This window comes from Macaca mulatta, chromosome 9 (assembly GCF_049350105.2).
Source record: "Macaca mulatta isolate MMU2019108-1 chromosome 9, T2T-MMU8v2.0, whole genome shotgun sequence".
NCBI lineage: Eukaryota > Metazoa > Chordata > Mammalia > Primates > Cercopithecidae > Macaca > Macaca mulatta.
This window is the reverse complement of record NC_133414.1, coordinates 129464127-129480278: the sequence shown is the minus strand read 5'-3', so window position 1 is coordinate 129480278 and position 16152 is coordinate 129464127. Positions and strand designations below refer to the sequence as shown.

General features: G+C 41.3%; 1 protein-coding gene across 1 annotated transcript in view; it reads left to right on the top strand.

Moving 5' to 3' along the window:
- The first annotated feature begins 338 nt into the window (after positions 1-338).
- Positions 339-16152, top strand: part of PDZD8 (PDZ domain containing 8) — a 105402-nt gene continuing 89588 nt past the window's right edge. The window contains exon 1 of the mRNA XM_015148280.3: positions 339-1423. Coding sequence (XP_015003766.2) covers positions 552-1423 — 872 coding nt within the window. The 5' untranslated portion in view covers positions 339-551. The remainder of the gene's footprint in view (positions 1424-16152) is intronic.

Genomic DNA, 16152 nt, shown 5'->3' with positions numbered 1-16152 from the left:
ATAACGGGATGGCCGGCAACCGGAACGCGTCAGGCCCGCTCCGCTGGACCTCCTTACCAGCCAGCGTCCCCAGCCGTCCTCCCAGATCCCGACCGCAGCTTCAGAAGCGACGGCCACGTGGGTGGCGGAGCGCGCCGCGGGGGCTGGAATGTTGGCGTTGGGGGGGCGAGGCTTGAAGGGCCGCAGAGAGGTGAAGGAGGGTCCGCGTCCGCGCGCCCGGGCGCCGACTGCTGGGCGACGCCGCCGGGAGCGAGCACGCCTCGGACGTCACGCGCCGCTCGTCCAATGAGCGGAGGCCTGAGGGAGGCGCCGGTCCCCGCCCCGCCGCCGCCGCCGCCACACCGGCCCTTCGGGAGCGTCTGAGGAGGCGCGGGCCGCTGCGGGCTCGGGCGCCGCACCGCGCCGGCCCGAGCCTCTGGACGAGGCCCACGGAGCCGCTTGTCCCGACCCAGCCGCCCGATGTCCTCAAGATGGAGGCAGCGGGGGCGGCGGCGTGAAGAAAGCGGCGCTGTGGGCGCGGGAGCAGGGGCCCAGGCGGAGGCGGTGGCGGGATGGGGCTGCTGCTCATGATCCTGGCGTCGGCCGTGCTGGGTTCCTTCCTCACGCTCCTCGCTCAGTTCCTCCTGCTGTACCGCAGACAGCCCGAGCCGCCGGCGGACGAGGCCGCCCGCGCGGGCGAGGGCTTCCGCTACATCAAGCCAGTGCCGGGCCTGCTCCTGAGGGAGTACCTTTATGGCGGCGGCCGGGATGAGGAGCCCTCCGGAGCGGCCCCTGAGGGCGGCGCGACCCCCACCGCGGCCCCAGAGACCCCCGCCCCGCCGACGCGGGAGACTTGCTACTTCCTCAACGCCACTATCCTATTCCTGTTCCGGGAGTTGCGGGACACCGCGCTGACCCGCCGCTGGGTCACCAAGAAGATCAAGGTGGAGTTCGAGGAGCTGCTGCAGACCAAGACGGCCGGGCGCCTGCTGGAGGGGCTGAGCCTGCGGGACGTGTTCCTGGGCGAGACGGTGCCCTTCATCAAGACCATCCGGCTCATCCGGCCCGTCGTGCCCTCGGCCACCGGGGAGCCCGACGGCCCCGAAGGGGAGGCGCTGCCCGCCGCCTGCCCCGAGGAGCTGGCCTTCGAGGCGGAGGTGGAGTACAACGGGGGCTTCCACCTGGCCATCGACGTGGACCTGGTCTTTGGCAAGTCCGCCTACTTGTTTGTCAAGCTGTCCCGCGTGGTGGGGAGGCTGCGCTTGGTCTTCACGCGCGTGCCCTTCACCCACTGGTTCTTCTCCTTCGTGGAGGACCCGCTGATCGACTTCGAGGTGCGCTCCCAGTTTGAAGGGCGGCCCATGCCCCAGCTCACCTCCATCATCGTCAACCAGCTCAAGAAGATCATCAAGCGCAAGCACACCCTGCCGAGCTACAAGATCAGGTGAGCGCGAGGTCGGGGAGGGGGCCTGGCTGCCGGGAACCCCGGCCTGGGCGGGACGCTGCTGGCTGCGTGGATTGGGAAGGCCAAAGGCTCTTTTCTGTCCTGGCGCCTGCTTCTGGGGTCTTCCCGCCCTGGACAGGGCCCCAGATCAAGGCGAGTAGTGAACACTTACTTTGCTTCCGAACGGCACTGATAGGAGGTAGAAACCTTTTCGCGTGTTCATGGGGACTCAAGGTGCTGTCAACGCGGGCAGAATCGTCTCCTTTTATGAGCAGCATATTGGAAATGGAAGGGAAGCCTGCCCTAATCCCCAGGAGTCGCTTCTGGGACTGTTGAGAAACTCTCCCTCTCTGTGGTTGCTGCATTGAGGGCAGCCGCGTCACTGGCTTTGCAGCATCACCTTGGCCGCGTTGAGAAATTGTTCCTGGACACAGTACACGCGTGAAGGGTGTGCTTATAGCCCAGGTCTGTGCTCATTTGCCATTGCAAGCCACTTTGGCTTTGATGGTTTGACACCTTTCAAGGCAGAGGTGGTAGCTCTTGCAAAGGAATCCTTTTGTGGTTTTTTTGTTTGTTTTTGTTTTTGAGACAGTCTCGCGGCAGGCTGGAGTGCAGTGGCGCAATCTCAGCTCACTGCAACCTCTGCCTCCCTGGTTCAAGCGATTCTCCTGCCTCGGCCTCCCAAGTAGCTGGGGTTGCAGGCGCATGGCACCACGCCCGGCTGAAGGAAGTGTGTGTGTGTGTGTGTGTGTGTGTGTGTGTGTGTGTGTGTGTGTGTTAGTAGAGATGGGGCCAGGCTGGTTTCGAACTCCTGACCTGTGTGTGTGTGTGTGTGTGTGTGTGTGTGTGTGTGTGTGTGTGTGTGTTAGTAGAGATGGGGCCAGGCTGGTTTCGAACTCCTGACCTCAAGTAATCCGCCCGCTTCGGCCTCCCAAAGTGTTAGGATTACAGGAGTGAGCCACCGCGCCCGGCCCAGGAATACTTTACATAGCAGATGGGAAAGGAGTTGGGAGCCGGTACATAGTGTACTTTACATTTTGTATTAATGTCATTTGCCCATTTTGGGTAGATTGTAGAACACAGATCCAGACTCGGCCCATCAAGCATTTACTCTCTGTGACTGTAAGTTCCTCTCTCAAAGGACCTGAAATCACTGTGCAAATTGTATTTTAATGCTGGGTAGTGATTTTAATTTTTTTAAAGCCCTCCGGCATCTGATGGCTTAAAGTTTGTAGTATACAGTTTTGAGTAGTATATAAATTTTGTTTTAATATTGTAGGAGTGGAAGGGGAAAGACTTTTTTAGGGCTAGAGGCGGAGTGGAAGGTGCTGTTTGGCTCTTTTGTAAAAAGCTGAATTTTTAATTTCTCTTTCTGTCCTTTAATTTTGTATTCACTAAGACATTTGAGCCTTTAAAATTTTGCCCTTTGTTATAAAATTAAGTCAGTCTTGTATTTTACTTACCTAATTTTATTTGCCTTTTAGTGGAAGTTGCCTATTTCTGGATCACCAATTTTCTACCAGTGTCAATTTTCAGGAGCAAGATAGTCCAGAAATATTTTGGGTTTGGAATGGATTATTGGCTTGTGTTTGTGACAGATGTACCTTACCAATTACGTTTTGTTTAGGCTAACAGCACAGAGTGACAGCTTAAAACTTGGGTGGCAGGAGAAATTTACTTTGTAATGGAAATATTTCCATAGATTTATGGAGGGTGGTGAACTGGTTGTTCACTGTGGTTGATTTCTGGTTCTATGAAGTAGAACATACTTTATGAAACCTTTTAACCTCTGGAATATCAGTGACTAAATTATAACTGGGTTCTAGTGTTTAAGCAGCGAGAGATGTTTGTTTATAGCAGTGTGTTACCAAAAAAGTCGTGAGAAAAAGTTGCTAGAGATTTTGGTATTCTATCACAACTTCAATTATGCTGTTTTCTGGTAGCTTTCAGTTAATACAATTTGACTAGATTATTATTTTGAAATTTGTGGAATAGCCAGTGACAGTGAGGTTACATATCATTTTGAGGTTTTTTTTTTAATGTAGACTTGGAATTTAGGTAAATCTGAAATAAGTTATGAATAAGAGTTACAGAGGCATTGAGAAGTTTATTACTTTGAAAAACTATGATCTGTATCATTGAGTAACAGTCATTTAAAAGTATGTCAAAACTGCTTTTCACTTATATCTGAAGGGGTTTTTTTAAAAGCACAGCATGAATTTGGTTATGATATTTCAGCTTCTAAACGTGAAGCATTAAATGATAATTTCCAGAAGTACACACATCTGTGCTATTTATACTAGATGGCATCTCAATGCTCAGTCAGCTGCACAGAGCGTATCACTCAATCTGTAAATGTTTATTGTACACCTGCTATATGCTTTTCCTTCTTGTAGGTGCTGGGATTTCAGTACTGAACAATACTTGAACTCAGCCCTCAAGAAGCTTAGAGTCTAGTGAGAATTGAATTAGCTATACTTAGTAATTTTTTTGTGTTTTTTGTTTGTTTGTTGAGACAGGATTTTGTTCTGTTGCCCAGAGCTGGAGTACAGTGGCAGGATCGCAGTTCACAGCAGCTTCGACCTCCTGAGCTCAAGCAATCCTCCCATCTCAACCTTCCAAGTAGTTGGGACCACAGGTGTGCATCACCACGCCTGGCTAATTAAAAAAAAAATTTTTTTGTAGAGATGGGTCTTGCTTTGTTGCCCAGGCTAGTCTGGAACTCCTGGGTTCATTTAACTGATCCTCCCACCTCAGCCTCTCAAAGTGCTGGGATTACAGGTGTGAGCCACCTTGCCCAGCCCTTTGTAATATTTAAACTAGAGTGGGATTGATGGGGTTGAAGTAACTAGGAAGCTGGTTTTAGCTTAGTAGAAGAACATAACAAGTATGACGATGATAAGGGCTGCCTCAGCAAGTGTTGACTTCTTGTCTGTGTAGCTGTTCTGTCCAGTGTTTTAAACTGGTGATAGGCCAGGTGCAGTGGCTCACACCTGTAATCCCAGCACTTTGCGAGGCTGAGACAGGCAGATAACTTGAGGTCAAGAGTGTGAGACCAGCCTAGCCAACATGGTGAAATCCCATCTCTAGTAAAAATACAAAAGTTAGCTGGGCATGGTGGCGGGCGCCTGTAATCCCAGCTACTCTGGAGGCTGAGGCAGGAGAATGGCCTGAACCTGGGAGCAGAGGTTGCAGTGAGCCGAGTTGGCACCACTGCACTCCAGCCTGGGCAACAGAGTGAGACACCGTCTCCAAAATAAATAAGTAAATAAATAAATAAACAAACAGGTGATGGTGTGGGACTGATTCAAGTTTCAGATAAGAGAATGAATTGCAATACATCTAAGATACAGCATACTCATACTTAAATTTCTCATAGGGAAAATTAAACTAGCTAGTGTTCATCTTTTTTTGCAGATGAGGAAATGGAGCTCAGAGTAGTTAAATAACTTGCTTAAAGTCACACAGCTTTCAAGTGGCGAAACCCAGCTCTGATAAGGCTAGGCCACCTTTAAAAACACACACACACACACACAAACACACAAACTATTGTTTTTAAGTGATTCTTTTTTAAAGCGTGCCATCGATATAATAAATATGTGGGATATCTTTCCAAACTAACCTAGAACTCTTGAGAAGAGTATGACTATAAAGCTGATTTTTTTCTTAAATTGGTCATTTTAGAGGATCCTTTTAAAAGTAAATCATGAGGCTATTTGGGTACTGTCCCACATAGCATTTCTTTTTTAATTGAGCAGATTGTGTTTCCAAATAGAAGGTCTTGCTATTTTATCCTTCTTAGTGTTTTTTTGTTTGTTTTTGTTTTTTTATTTGAGATGGAGTCTCGTCGTGTCACCCAGGCTGGAGTGCAGTGGCACAATCTTGGCTCACTGCAACCTCCACCTCCTAGGTTCAAGCAATTCTCCTGCCTCAGCCTCCTGAGTAGCTGGGATTACAGGCGTGTGCTACCACACCCGGCTAATTTTTGTATCTTTAGTAGAGATGGGTTTCACCATGTTGTTCAGGCTGGTTTCAAACTCCTGACTTCAGGCAATCTGCCCACCTTGGCCTCCCAAAGTGCTGGGATTACATGTGTGAGCCACTGTGACCGGCCTAGTTTATTCTTTTTTAGCTGTCTAATCTTCTTAGTAGAGCTAAAGCAGTAAAGAGAATTGTATGGAGTCTTAGGATCCTTTGGCATTTGTAATCATTACCTAACAGAAATATCTTGCCAGTTAACATTGTTGTTACTTCTTTCCCCCTTTATTTATTTTGCCTTTTTCATGTTGCTAAAGTGAAGCAAGCAGCCTGTCTGGACTGCCAGTTCCTGATGTTTCACCTAGAGATGCTAAGTTGCTCAAGTGGTTGCTTTCTAAGGACCCAGCTGATTGACACTTCATTTTACCCAAATTAACAAACTTATAATGTTTGTAAAACATTTTATTTTACAAAATGAATTATAATATGTAGACAATATGTTTACAGATTTATTCAAGTTTGGAATTTAATTCATCCACCTCAGTGTTAATTGTTTTGATTTTTTTATTAAAATACTTTAGTATATTATAATAGTAATATTTTTAAAAATATGAACCTCAGAATCCATCCTCAAGGGAGAAAGATTACCACTAATGTTCTTTTACTACATGGATAATTCATATTCAACATGAAGTCTGAGTAATAGTCTCTGGGTGGGGAGCTGTGTTTAGGGTTTAGGATTCAGATATTTGAGATTCTTACTGATGCTTCTGTTCCTGGAGTATTACTGTATGCAGATGAGCAGATTCAGTTTGCAGGTACTTTTTATTTGGCCTGCGCTGTTTAAAAAATGGAAGATTCTGGCCGGGCGCGGTGGCTCAAGCCTGTAATCCCAGCACTTTGGGAGGCCGAGACGGGCGGATCACGAGGTCAGGAGATCGAGACCATCCTGGCTAACACGGTGAAACCCCGTCTCTACTAAAAAAATACAAAAAAAAAAAAACTAGCCGGGCGAGGTGGCAGGCGCCTGTAGTCCCGGCTACTCGGGAGGCTGAGGCAGGAGAATGGCGGGAACCCGGGAGGCGGAGCTTGCAGTGAGCTGAGATCCGGCCACAGCACTCCAGCCTGGGTGACAGAGCGAGACTCCGTCTCAAAAAAAAAAAAAAAAAATGGAAGATTCTGTGTGATTTGGATTTGTGGCTTCTGTTAGGAAAAATTGGAATATCTTGTAGCGCCAGTTCTGCATTTCTCAGAGCAATAACAGGATGGAGAGATGGACTGTAGTAGCAGCTTTGGGGTTGAAACTCAGTGTGTAAGCTCCTAGGTGGGCAGCAAATATAGTCCCCCCTTATTTGCTGTGCTTAACTGATGGTACTTGCCTGGCCTGGAATAATATGAATTTGAGACTCTTACTGGAGGAGTAAATAGGGAGCATTACTGTTGCTAATTAGTGAAAATGGGAAGACTTAATAGCTGGAGTGGAGAGGGAGGGTGATCATTTTTATCCTTCTTTTAATTACGTTTTTGAAGGGACTGTTATTGAGCAATTTTATTTTTTAAAAGACATTGTTGGCCAGATGCGGTGGCTCACTCCTGTAATCCCAGCACTTTGGGAGGGCAAGGCAGGCGGACCACTTAAGGTCAGGAGTTCGAGACTAGCTTGGCCAACATGGCAAAACCCCATCTCTACTAAAAATACAAAAATTAGCTGGGCATGGTGGCACATGCCTGTAATTCCAGCTACTCAGGAGGCTGAGGCAGGAGAATCGCTTGAATCCAGAGAGGCAGAGATTGCTGCAAGCCGAGATCACACCACTGCACTCCAGCCTGGGCAACAGAGCAAGACTCTATCTCAAAAAGTAAAAATAAATAAATAAATAAAAGACATTGTCAGGCCTGGTGTGGTGGCTCATGCCTGTAATCTCAGCACTTTGGGAGGCCAAGGTGGGTGGATCACCTGAGGTCAGGAGTTCGAGACCAGCCTGGCCAACATGGTGAAACCCCGCTTCTACTAAAAATGGCACGCGCCTGCAGTCCCAGCTGCCGGGAATACTGAGACATGAGAATTGCTTGAACCCAGGAGGCGGAGGTTGCAGTGAGCCAAGATCGTGCCACTGCACTCCAGTCTGGGCAACAGAGTGAGACTGTCTCAAAAAAAAAAAACACTATTGTCAATATAATGTTGAATTTTAAAAAGTCATTCTGCCAGGAAAAAAAAAATGCCTTGAAATGCAATCCATTTTTCTACCATGTAGTGATAGTAAGTAGATAGCGGCTCCTTTTTGTTCGAGTTTGGTGGATAGTTTGCTTTAGTGGGATGGGTCATTAATAACTAGATAAGCATTTACTTCACTGATCTCCAAAAAGGGGGGCATCAACTTATTGACAGTATATTTGAATTTAATGAACTGAGTAATCCATATCTCAAAATCTTTCAAAGTAAATTAACTGAAAACTGACAAAATCATTTGTAAAGTCAAGTGTAATATGTTGTATTTATTTACTTTTTCATACTTTTTTCCTTTATGTTACACATTGGAAAATACTTTAAAATAGCTACTAAAATTCCTTGGTGGTTATAATAATGATAGTTTTACTTACTAATGTTGATAGGAATTCTAACTAACCTTTAATACTTGGGGAGAATAGACAATGACATTGTGCATTACTCTAGCTATGCTGGAATAATCTTGTAATAGCTAATTTTTAACCTATTGTGCTTTTTCTTGTGCTGTTGCTCATATCTCTATATTTCTTGTCATATCTTTATATAAGTTAAATTGCAGATCATTGTCTCTTGGAGATGAATAATTACGTGATTTTAAAAATAGTCGTTGATTTTCAGTAAGTGCTTAGTGCATACTACCTAGTGTTGTGGTGAGTATAGTAAAAGTGATAAAAATGGTTATAAACTAATTCACGCTCTTACAGGGTTAGTCTTTCTAGGGAAAACAAAGAACATGTAAAGCTCATTTTAGTGGCATTGGAAGTATTTAAGACCTTCAGTTTTGTGAGAAACTGAAACAGGAGAGATCAATATCTCTGCTCTGCTAAGGCAAACACCTGATTACTGTGGTACTGTATATAATACATTGTGACCTTAGCTTTTTTTTTTTTTCCCTCGTTGCCCAGGCTGGAGTGCAGGCGCATGATCTCGGCCCACTGCAACCTCCGCCTCCCAGCTTCAAGCAGTTCTCCTGCCTCAGCCTCCCACAAGTGTGTACCACAATGCCCAGCTAATTTTTTTATTTTTAGTAGATACAGGGTTTTGCCATGTTGGGCAGGTGGTCTTGAACTTCTAACTTAAGGTGCTCTGCCTGCCTTGGCCTCCCAAAGTGCTGGGATTACAGGCGTGAGATACCGCATTAGCTTTCTTAGCACACCTAAGTGTACTCCACCTAAATACCCAGTTTAGTGCTGATTTTACTTCTTGCACGTTGGATTTCCTCAAGCTGCTTTGAATTATTTTAATTTCAGCTTTTAAAACACTTTAGATGGAGAATAATGTGTTGATACATTACAAATATTTGCTCTAGAAATTTGATTTACTCATTGAGGGGAGAGTAATCATTTTGAGGAGGCTATAGTTTTTTTTGTTTGTTTGTTTTGGTTTTGTTTTTTTTGAGATGGAGTCTCACTCTTGCCCAGGCTGGAGTGCAGTGGCGCAATATTGGCTCACTGCAACCTCCACCTCCCAGGTTGAAGCAGTTCTCCTGCCTCAGCCTCCCAGGTAGCTAAGATTACAGGCGAATGCCACCACTCCTGGCTAATTTTCATATATTTAGTACAGACGCGGTTTCACCATGTTGGCCAGGCTGGTCTCCAACTCCTGGATTCTAGTGATCCGCCCGCCTCAGACTCCCAAAATGCTGGGATTACAGGTGTGATTCATGCCCTGCCGGGAGGCTATAAATTCAAATCAGTAAAAGCCACAGTGTCTTCTGGAAATAGCCAAAGCAGATTATTATAAAGTAGATTGTGTTGAAGGAACATGCCTGATCAAACACTAAATGTTAATTTACAAGTATTACTAACAATGTATCATATGAGCAGGGTGGGGGTAATAAAACATTGTTTGCTAAGTATTCATTAGGCACTGTGTGGGCGTTTCCATGCAGTTGCAACCTCAATAGTTAAAACTCCTATGTGGGAGAGGTTAGTATCTCAGTTTTACAGATGTGGACATATGAGATTTTCAGAGGATTAGTGACATAAAGTCCTGAACTTGAAAGGTCCTGGACTTCCAGATCTCATGCTCTGTTATTTCTTCAGAGATAAACCAACTGTTACTCTAAACCAGGGGTCTGCAAACTAGCTGCTATTAGGGCCCTGTGTTAAGAATGGTTTTTACATTCTTCAACTTTATATTTGAAGTTGTTAAAAGAAGTGGTGGTGGTGGTGGTGGTGGTGGTGGTGGTGGTGGTGGTGGTGGTGACAGACCTTATGTACCCACGAATACTATGGTGGTGGTGGTGGTGGTGGTGGTGGTGGTGGTGGTGGTGGTGGTGGTGACAGACCTTATGTACCCACGAATACTATCTGGCCTTTTACAGAAAAGATTCACTGATCCCTGCTCTGAACTTTAAAAAAAAAAACCCTCAAAATACACCCCCCACAACCTGTTTTAATGTTTACCAAAAAAAGAAGCTATATATGTGTACATTAAAGGGTCCTGTCCTTTGGAAACCTGCAGAAAATTTCTGCAGAAAGCAAATTTTCTGCATTAAAAAAAAATTCATTCAATTTCATAGTTCCCTTGGAGCTTTTTTAGGGTCCTTAGACTCTAGGTTGAAAAATAAACACAGACAGAAGTATACAACTTTGTTACCATAAACATAACTAAAACTAACATGCTAAAATAAATATTAACCACTTCATTATTTTGCTTACCTTCTTAAAATGTATATAGGATTCATATGACTCAGGTGTTTCTAAAAATGCTGGAGGAGGGGGTAATCCCTCTCTCTATCCTGTGAAATATATCATGTCTTTTTGATTCTTTCTTTTTTTTTTTCCTCTTAAGATTCCCTATAGCAGGCTGAGGCACTCTCTAGATCAGTAGTTTAATAAGAATATATGAAATTTCAAGTTAGAGTTCTTATCACTAAATACCTTGTTTAAAAGTCAAATACTGATTCAACATTTCTTCCCATGATACTCTCTATTTTCTCAGAACAGTGTCACCAGGAAACAAGTATTATTAAATGACTTTGTTCTTACCTCGGAGTCATAGGATGTACTGACACTTTTTTGACACAGCATCAGAGCACATCACACTTAATTGGAAAGTTTTAAAGCCAACTACCTGGTCATTAGCAGGTGTTTTACAGAGTAGTTTCAAAATCTCTCTTAGCCAAATTGCTAAGACTGGCATAAAACTGTATACTTCCTGTATTTGTACTAGGGAAAAATGTGGTATGCATGTTAATTATTTACCTTTAGATGAGTAGTAGTAATTTTACTAGATATATATCAGATATTTTCTAGGTGACACATTACATTCTTTTCCCTTTCAAATGAGTGACAAACTCACTTTAAAAATTCAAGCTGTTAGAAAATATGTAGTATCAAAGTGAAAATCTTCTGTAATATCTTTTCTTAAAACTATTGTTAAATCTGGGAACTATTCCATATTTTTCTAAATGTATTATAATTTGTTATTTATAAAGGCAGAATCATACTCAATACTTCATTGTTAGCATCTTTTTTTTTCTTTTTTAAACTTATTGTATCTTGGGTTTTCTATATATACCTACTTCATTTGTTCTAACAGATGCTTATAATTACATTGGCCGTTAGTACCATAAGTTAACCAATTCCTTGTTGATTTTTCAGTTTCTCACTAATGTAAATAATGGCACCACAAACATCCTTCTACCTGTATCTCTGTGTACATAGTAGATTTTGTTGTTTTTTTTATTTTGGGGGTTGGGTGTTGGCCCTTTTTTTTTGGCATATATTTATATAGTATTGAGGAGCATAAAGAGGTTAAAAATCTACTCCTCTCCATTTTGATTTCATCTTCTGATATACCCATGTTTGAGGTCTAAACCTAACTGTATGCTCAAACATACATATACAAGCCTCTTATATATATTGAGGAGGTGCCTCTCTCCCTTCCTCTTTTTACCTTCTTCCGTCTCCCTCCCTCCTGCCCCCACTTTCACTCCCTTCTTCCTTCTGCCCTTAGTAAAATGAGAGTATAGTATGAATGTGACCCTGCAAATTATTTTGTGACGTGTAACATGGATGTCCCTTCAGATGATAGGTATAAATCCAACTCACTTACTGCTTTGCTCTACTCTCAGCCATTCTCTCTGCCTCTGACCTTATCTTTCATCACTGCTTCTCACATAATCTGTTCATGCCTCCTTGGCTGTTCTCATACCCCAGGCATGCTCCTACCACAGGGCCTTTGCTATTCCTTCTTCTGGAGTTTTTTCCCACATACAGCCAAAGAGCTCACTCCAACATTTTTTAGGTCCCTCTTAAATATCACCTTTCAACATATCATATTTTAAAAAAAAAAAAAAAAAAAAAAAAAAAAAGGGGGGGGGTTAACCCTTTAAATGCTGGAATTTTTTTTTGCTCAAACTTCTTATGGAAATACTGTGTGTGTGAGTATGTGTGTGTGTCTGTGTGTGTACAGAAACTGTCCCACTCCTAAATGTACAGGGATGAATTTTTCACAAAGTGAACTCAAACACTTATCTGAGTGCTGTGATTTTGAATTCAGTCTCTCTAAAGAATACCTGTATTTTCTGGGTTTCTTAAACATAATCTATGGAACATATTTTAACTTTTTTTATGGTTAAACTTTGTCATTATAAACACAGGCTGATGACATGTAACCCAATACTATTGTGAAATCAGTATTGAAGGAGAGTGCCTTCTTTATAGACAGACACACACACACACAAACTCACACACCACCCCCCCCTATAAATTATGTTGATTGTGATCTCCAGCAATTAACCATGTTGAATTCAAGGTCTATCCAGGCACCATACTGGCACAATATCCTTCTCTCATTCCCACACACAAACAAAATACTAAACACAGATGTGTTTGCAACCTTCTCTGACGCTCCAGAAGACTTGGTTTTTCATTTCACTTTTTAGAAAGGTCAATATTGATGAACTGTAGACTATACTTTTCTTGGATTGATATAGAATAACAAGCTTGCTTTTACTAGTCTGGTATGTAATTGCCAATTTTAATGAAATCGGAATGTTTTAGAACACATTTCTCTTTATTCTGTAATCAGCACATTGAGTATTTCTGCCTGTGAATTCTTCATGTATTGTAGGGAGAATGGAGCTGATGATATGGTGGGTGGGGTACTGAATGGGCTTTGATTTGCATAACTTTGATAGAAAAGCTAGAAAATTTTTCACTTCCCAGCATTAATAGTTCTTGTTGCTATGTATTTAAAAACAAAAATGCTTGAATAGCATAGTAAAAATATCCTCATTGGGTTTATTCTTTTGTATTAAGTACCTATTATGTATACTTGGGTCATTGGTAAGGTACCAGTTAAACAGATACTTGCAACCTAACTACTTTTTAGAAATGGCGTTTCTCCTAGGATGAACTTTATAATATCCTACCTGTATAATCTACAATTATAAGTGACTATTATTTTTTGCTGTGAAATCTTAAGTAGTAGTGATAGGGAGATACAGTTTCTGTTTAGTAGCTGACTACAAGAATCTCTATTTTGAAAAATGATTATGTTCTGTTCTCAGATACAACTTTCATGGAGACATCAATATCTTCTGAATAGTGCATCTGGTGTTTGTGTTGTATGCTAATTTTTTGCCCTTTTTACACAATAGTCTTTCATACATACTGGGTTATACTAACACTTATTGGTAAGGATGTGGTTGCTGACTACCTTAGTCATTTGGTCATGCAAATAAATAATTCAAAGCTTTTTGTTCTCTGAAACCTGCTGTGGCTGAAATAAGAGCCATTCTGTTATAGCAAATTTCATTTGTATGGTAATTATTTTTATAATGCACTGAAAATCTTGTTTTGTTCTCACCATTACTAAGTATAATATTGTTTTCTGTAAAGTTTAGGACAGGTGATAGCTGATGTATTTCAGTATTTGGAAATCTTGTTAGTTCTTAATGTTTAACTCTTTGGATTTTGATCAGGACCAGAATGGCAAACTCATGCCATGGGAAGAATTTAACTAAATATTTGTAGTAAAATACGTGTCCTTTTGTTTACTAATGCTGGAGTGGTAGGTAGTACAAACTGAATTTACTTCAGATATTTTGAGATTAATGAAATGTAAAGAGAAAATTCTTGACAGTCTTAGTCTGTAAAATAAAGTCAATGAATACAGTATATCTAAATTACAGCCCATTTTAGGTAAATTGCTTACTTAAAGTGAGTAAATTATCTACTTAAAATATTTGAGTAAGTTCCTTACTCAACATATTTGAACTTTTTAATACTACAGAGTTAGGATTTGGACTCAATAATTCTGAGAATCATGCCACTCAACAAGCATTTATTGAACCAGACTCTTAGTAATAATTGTTAGAGTCTAGAGAATATCGGTGCTCTTATGATTTCTCTTGAAAGTAACTTGGCCTCTTGCCCTAAAACAGGATTAGAAGATGAGGAATTCCTGTTTTATTTCTGAAATTACTACTGATTTGTTGGTTTAGTATATCCTTGGACAAGTCATGCAACTTGTTTTTGAGACTAAATGAAATGAAAATCTAAAGTTTTAAAAGTTCTTAGATAAAATAATTTTGTAAATATAAGATGGCATTATTTATTATTCACTTTGCTATTATTTCTGCAGGCTGCATCTTATACTGGCATAGGTTTAATGTAGGGATTTCTCTCAAATAAGGATATACAAGCTGTTTATCTTATAAATATTTTCCTTTAATAAGTTCTAACTTGAGTTAGGTACTTATAAACTAACAGATGCAGAGATACAGATAGTATTACAATCATTTATGTACTTTAGAAGATGTTTTACTTTTATTTGGATAGGGAAAAATTAGGAGAAAGCTGGACAATTATAACCTTAAAACATAATCATTCCTCAGTATCCATGGGGGGATTGGTCCCAGGACCCTCCCTGTTCCACCAGGATACCAAAATCCACAGATGCTCTAGTCCCTGATATAAAATGGCATAGTGTTTGTATATAACCTAAGCATATCCACCTGTATACTTTAAATCATCTCTGGATTACTTATAATGCCTAATACAATGTAAATGCTATATAAATAGTTCTTATACTGTATTGTTTAGGGAATAATGATAAGAACAAAAGATCTTTGCATCAAGTTCAGTACAGTCGCAACAGTCTTTTTTTTTTTTTAATCTGGGGTTAATTGAGTCCGAAGATGCAGAACCCATAGACGTGGAGGGCTGACTATGTTAACTTCCTCTTATTTGTCTTATTCAGATTTTTTGTTGTTCCTTCATGTTTGGAAAGGAATTTTTGTCTGTTTGATACATCTGACTAGCTAAAGAACACCAGATTTCTGTTTCATAAACTTCATTGTTCATGTCTTTACCATAGTAGGGAGGTAGTAATTTTGCTTTAAAGCATTTTCTCTTTTTCAGTCCACAAGACTTCGGAAGAGATTCAGTTTATTTAGTAAATGTTTAACACCATCTTTGTCCAGAGTGCACAAGACTTCAGAAGAGATTCAATTTATTCAGTAAATGTTTAACACCATCTTTGTCCAGAGAGCAACATACTGCAGAGAGAGTTAGTGCTAACAGGGAGTAAATTAACACAGTCCTTTCAAGGTATTTTTAAAAATCTAGTAGTGAGAAAGTATACTTAAAGTAAAGTAATGGGTTACAACTTAGAATTTTTTTAAAAATTGCCCCGACTCAGAGTCGTTACAGTCTGACTCAGTGGTTTTCACAGTGTGATTTGGATCGTCCAGACCTTTGAGGGGTTGGCAGGTCTACGAAGTCAAGTCAGTTATTTTCATAATAATACAAAAATGTTATCTGCCTTTCTCACCCTTGTTCTCTCACAAACATATGGTGAAGTTTTACAGAAATTAAATATGTGATGACACCATCACCCTCACAGCTAATGGAATGTGAGCTTTGTATATTCTTATGTTTAAAATTTTTATCATTTGTAATTTCTGATATGCGAAATGTTAATAGACATAATCTACATGAACAGCAGCTCTTTGGGATCCTCAATAGTTTTTAAAAGTTTATAGGGGTCCTAAGAACAAAATGTGTAAGAACCGCTAGTCTGACCTGAAGTTTATTTATTTTTACCATATGTAAAGGAGCCACCTCTGTTGCCTCACTTTCTCAGTGAGCTTTAATAAATATTAAATATATACATTATTTTCAGTTGCTATCTAGTATTGCTTGTACACATTGGTATTGTAAGACACAAGGTTGAGTGGATTTGTTACAGTTTTGACTACACCATTTACTATGTGATCACAGACAAGCTGCCTTAGCTTCCTCTTTTGTAAAATAGTATTTATAATACTGTACCTTGTTATGAGTTGTGAGAATCAAGGACATATATCAGAGTTGCATAATTTACAGAAGTGCTAGAAATATACAAAGTGGTCATTTTTGTATTCTCTTATTCAATGGTGTGTGTTGGGGGGCTAGTAGAGAAGAACAGAAAAGGATAGGAGTTTGGATTTGCCCATTTTTTTTAGCTATGTGAGAGCTGCGAATTTTGATTTAATTAATCATAGGCCATGGTAAGGGACCCTTACATT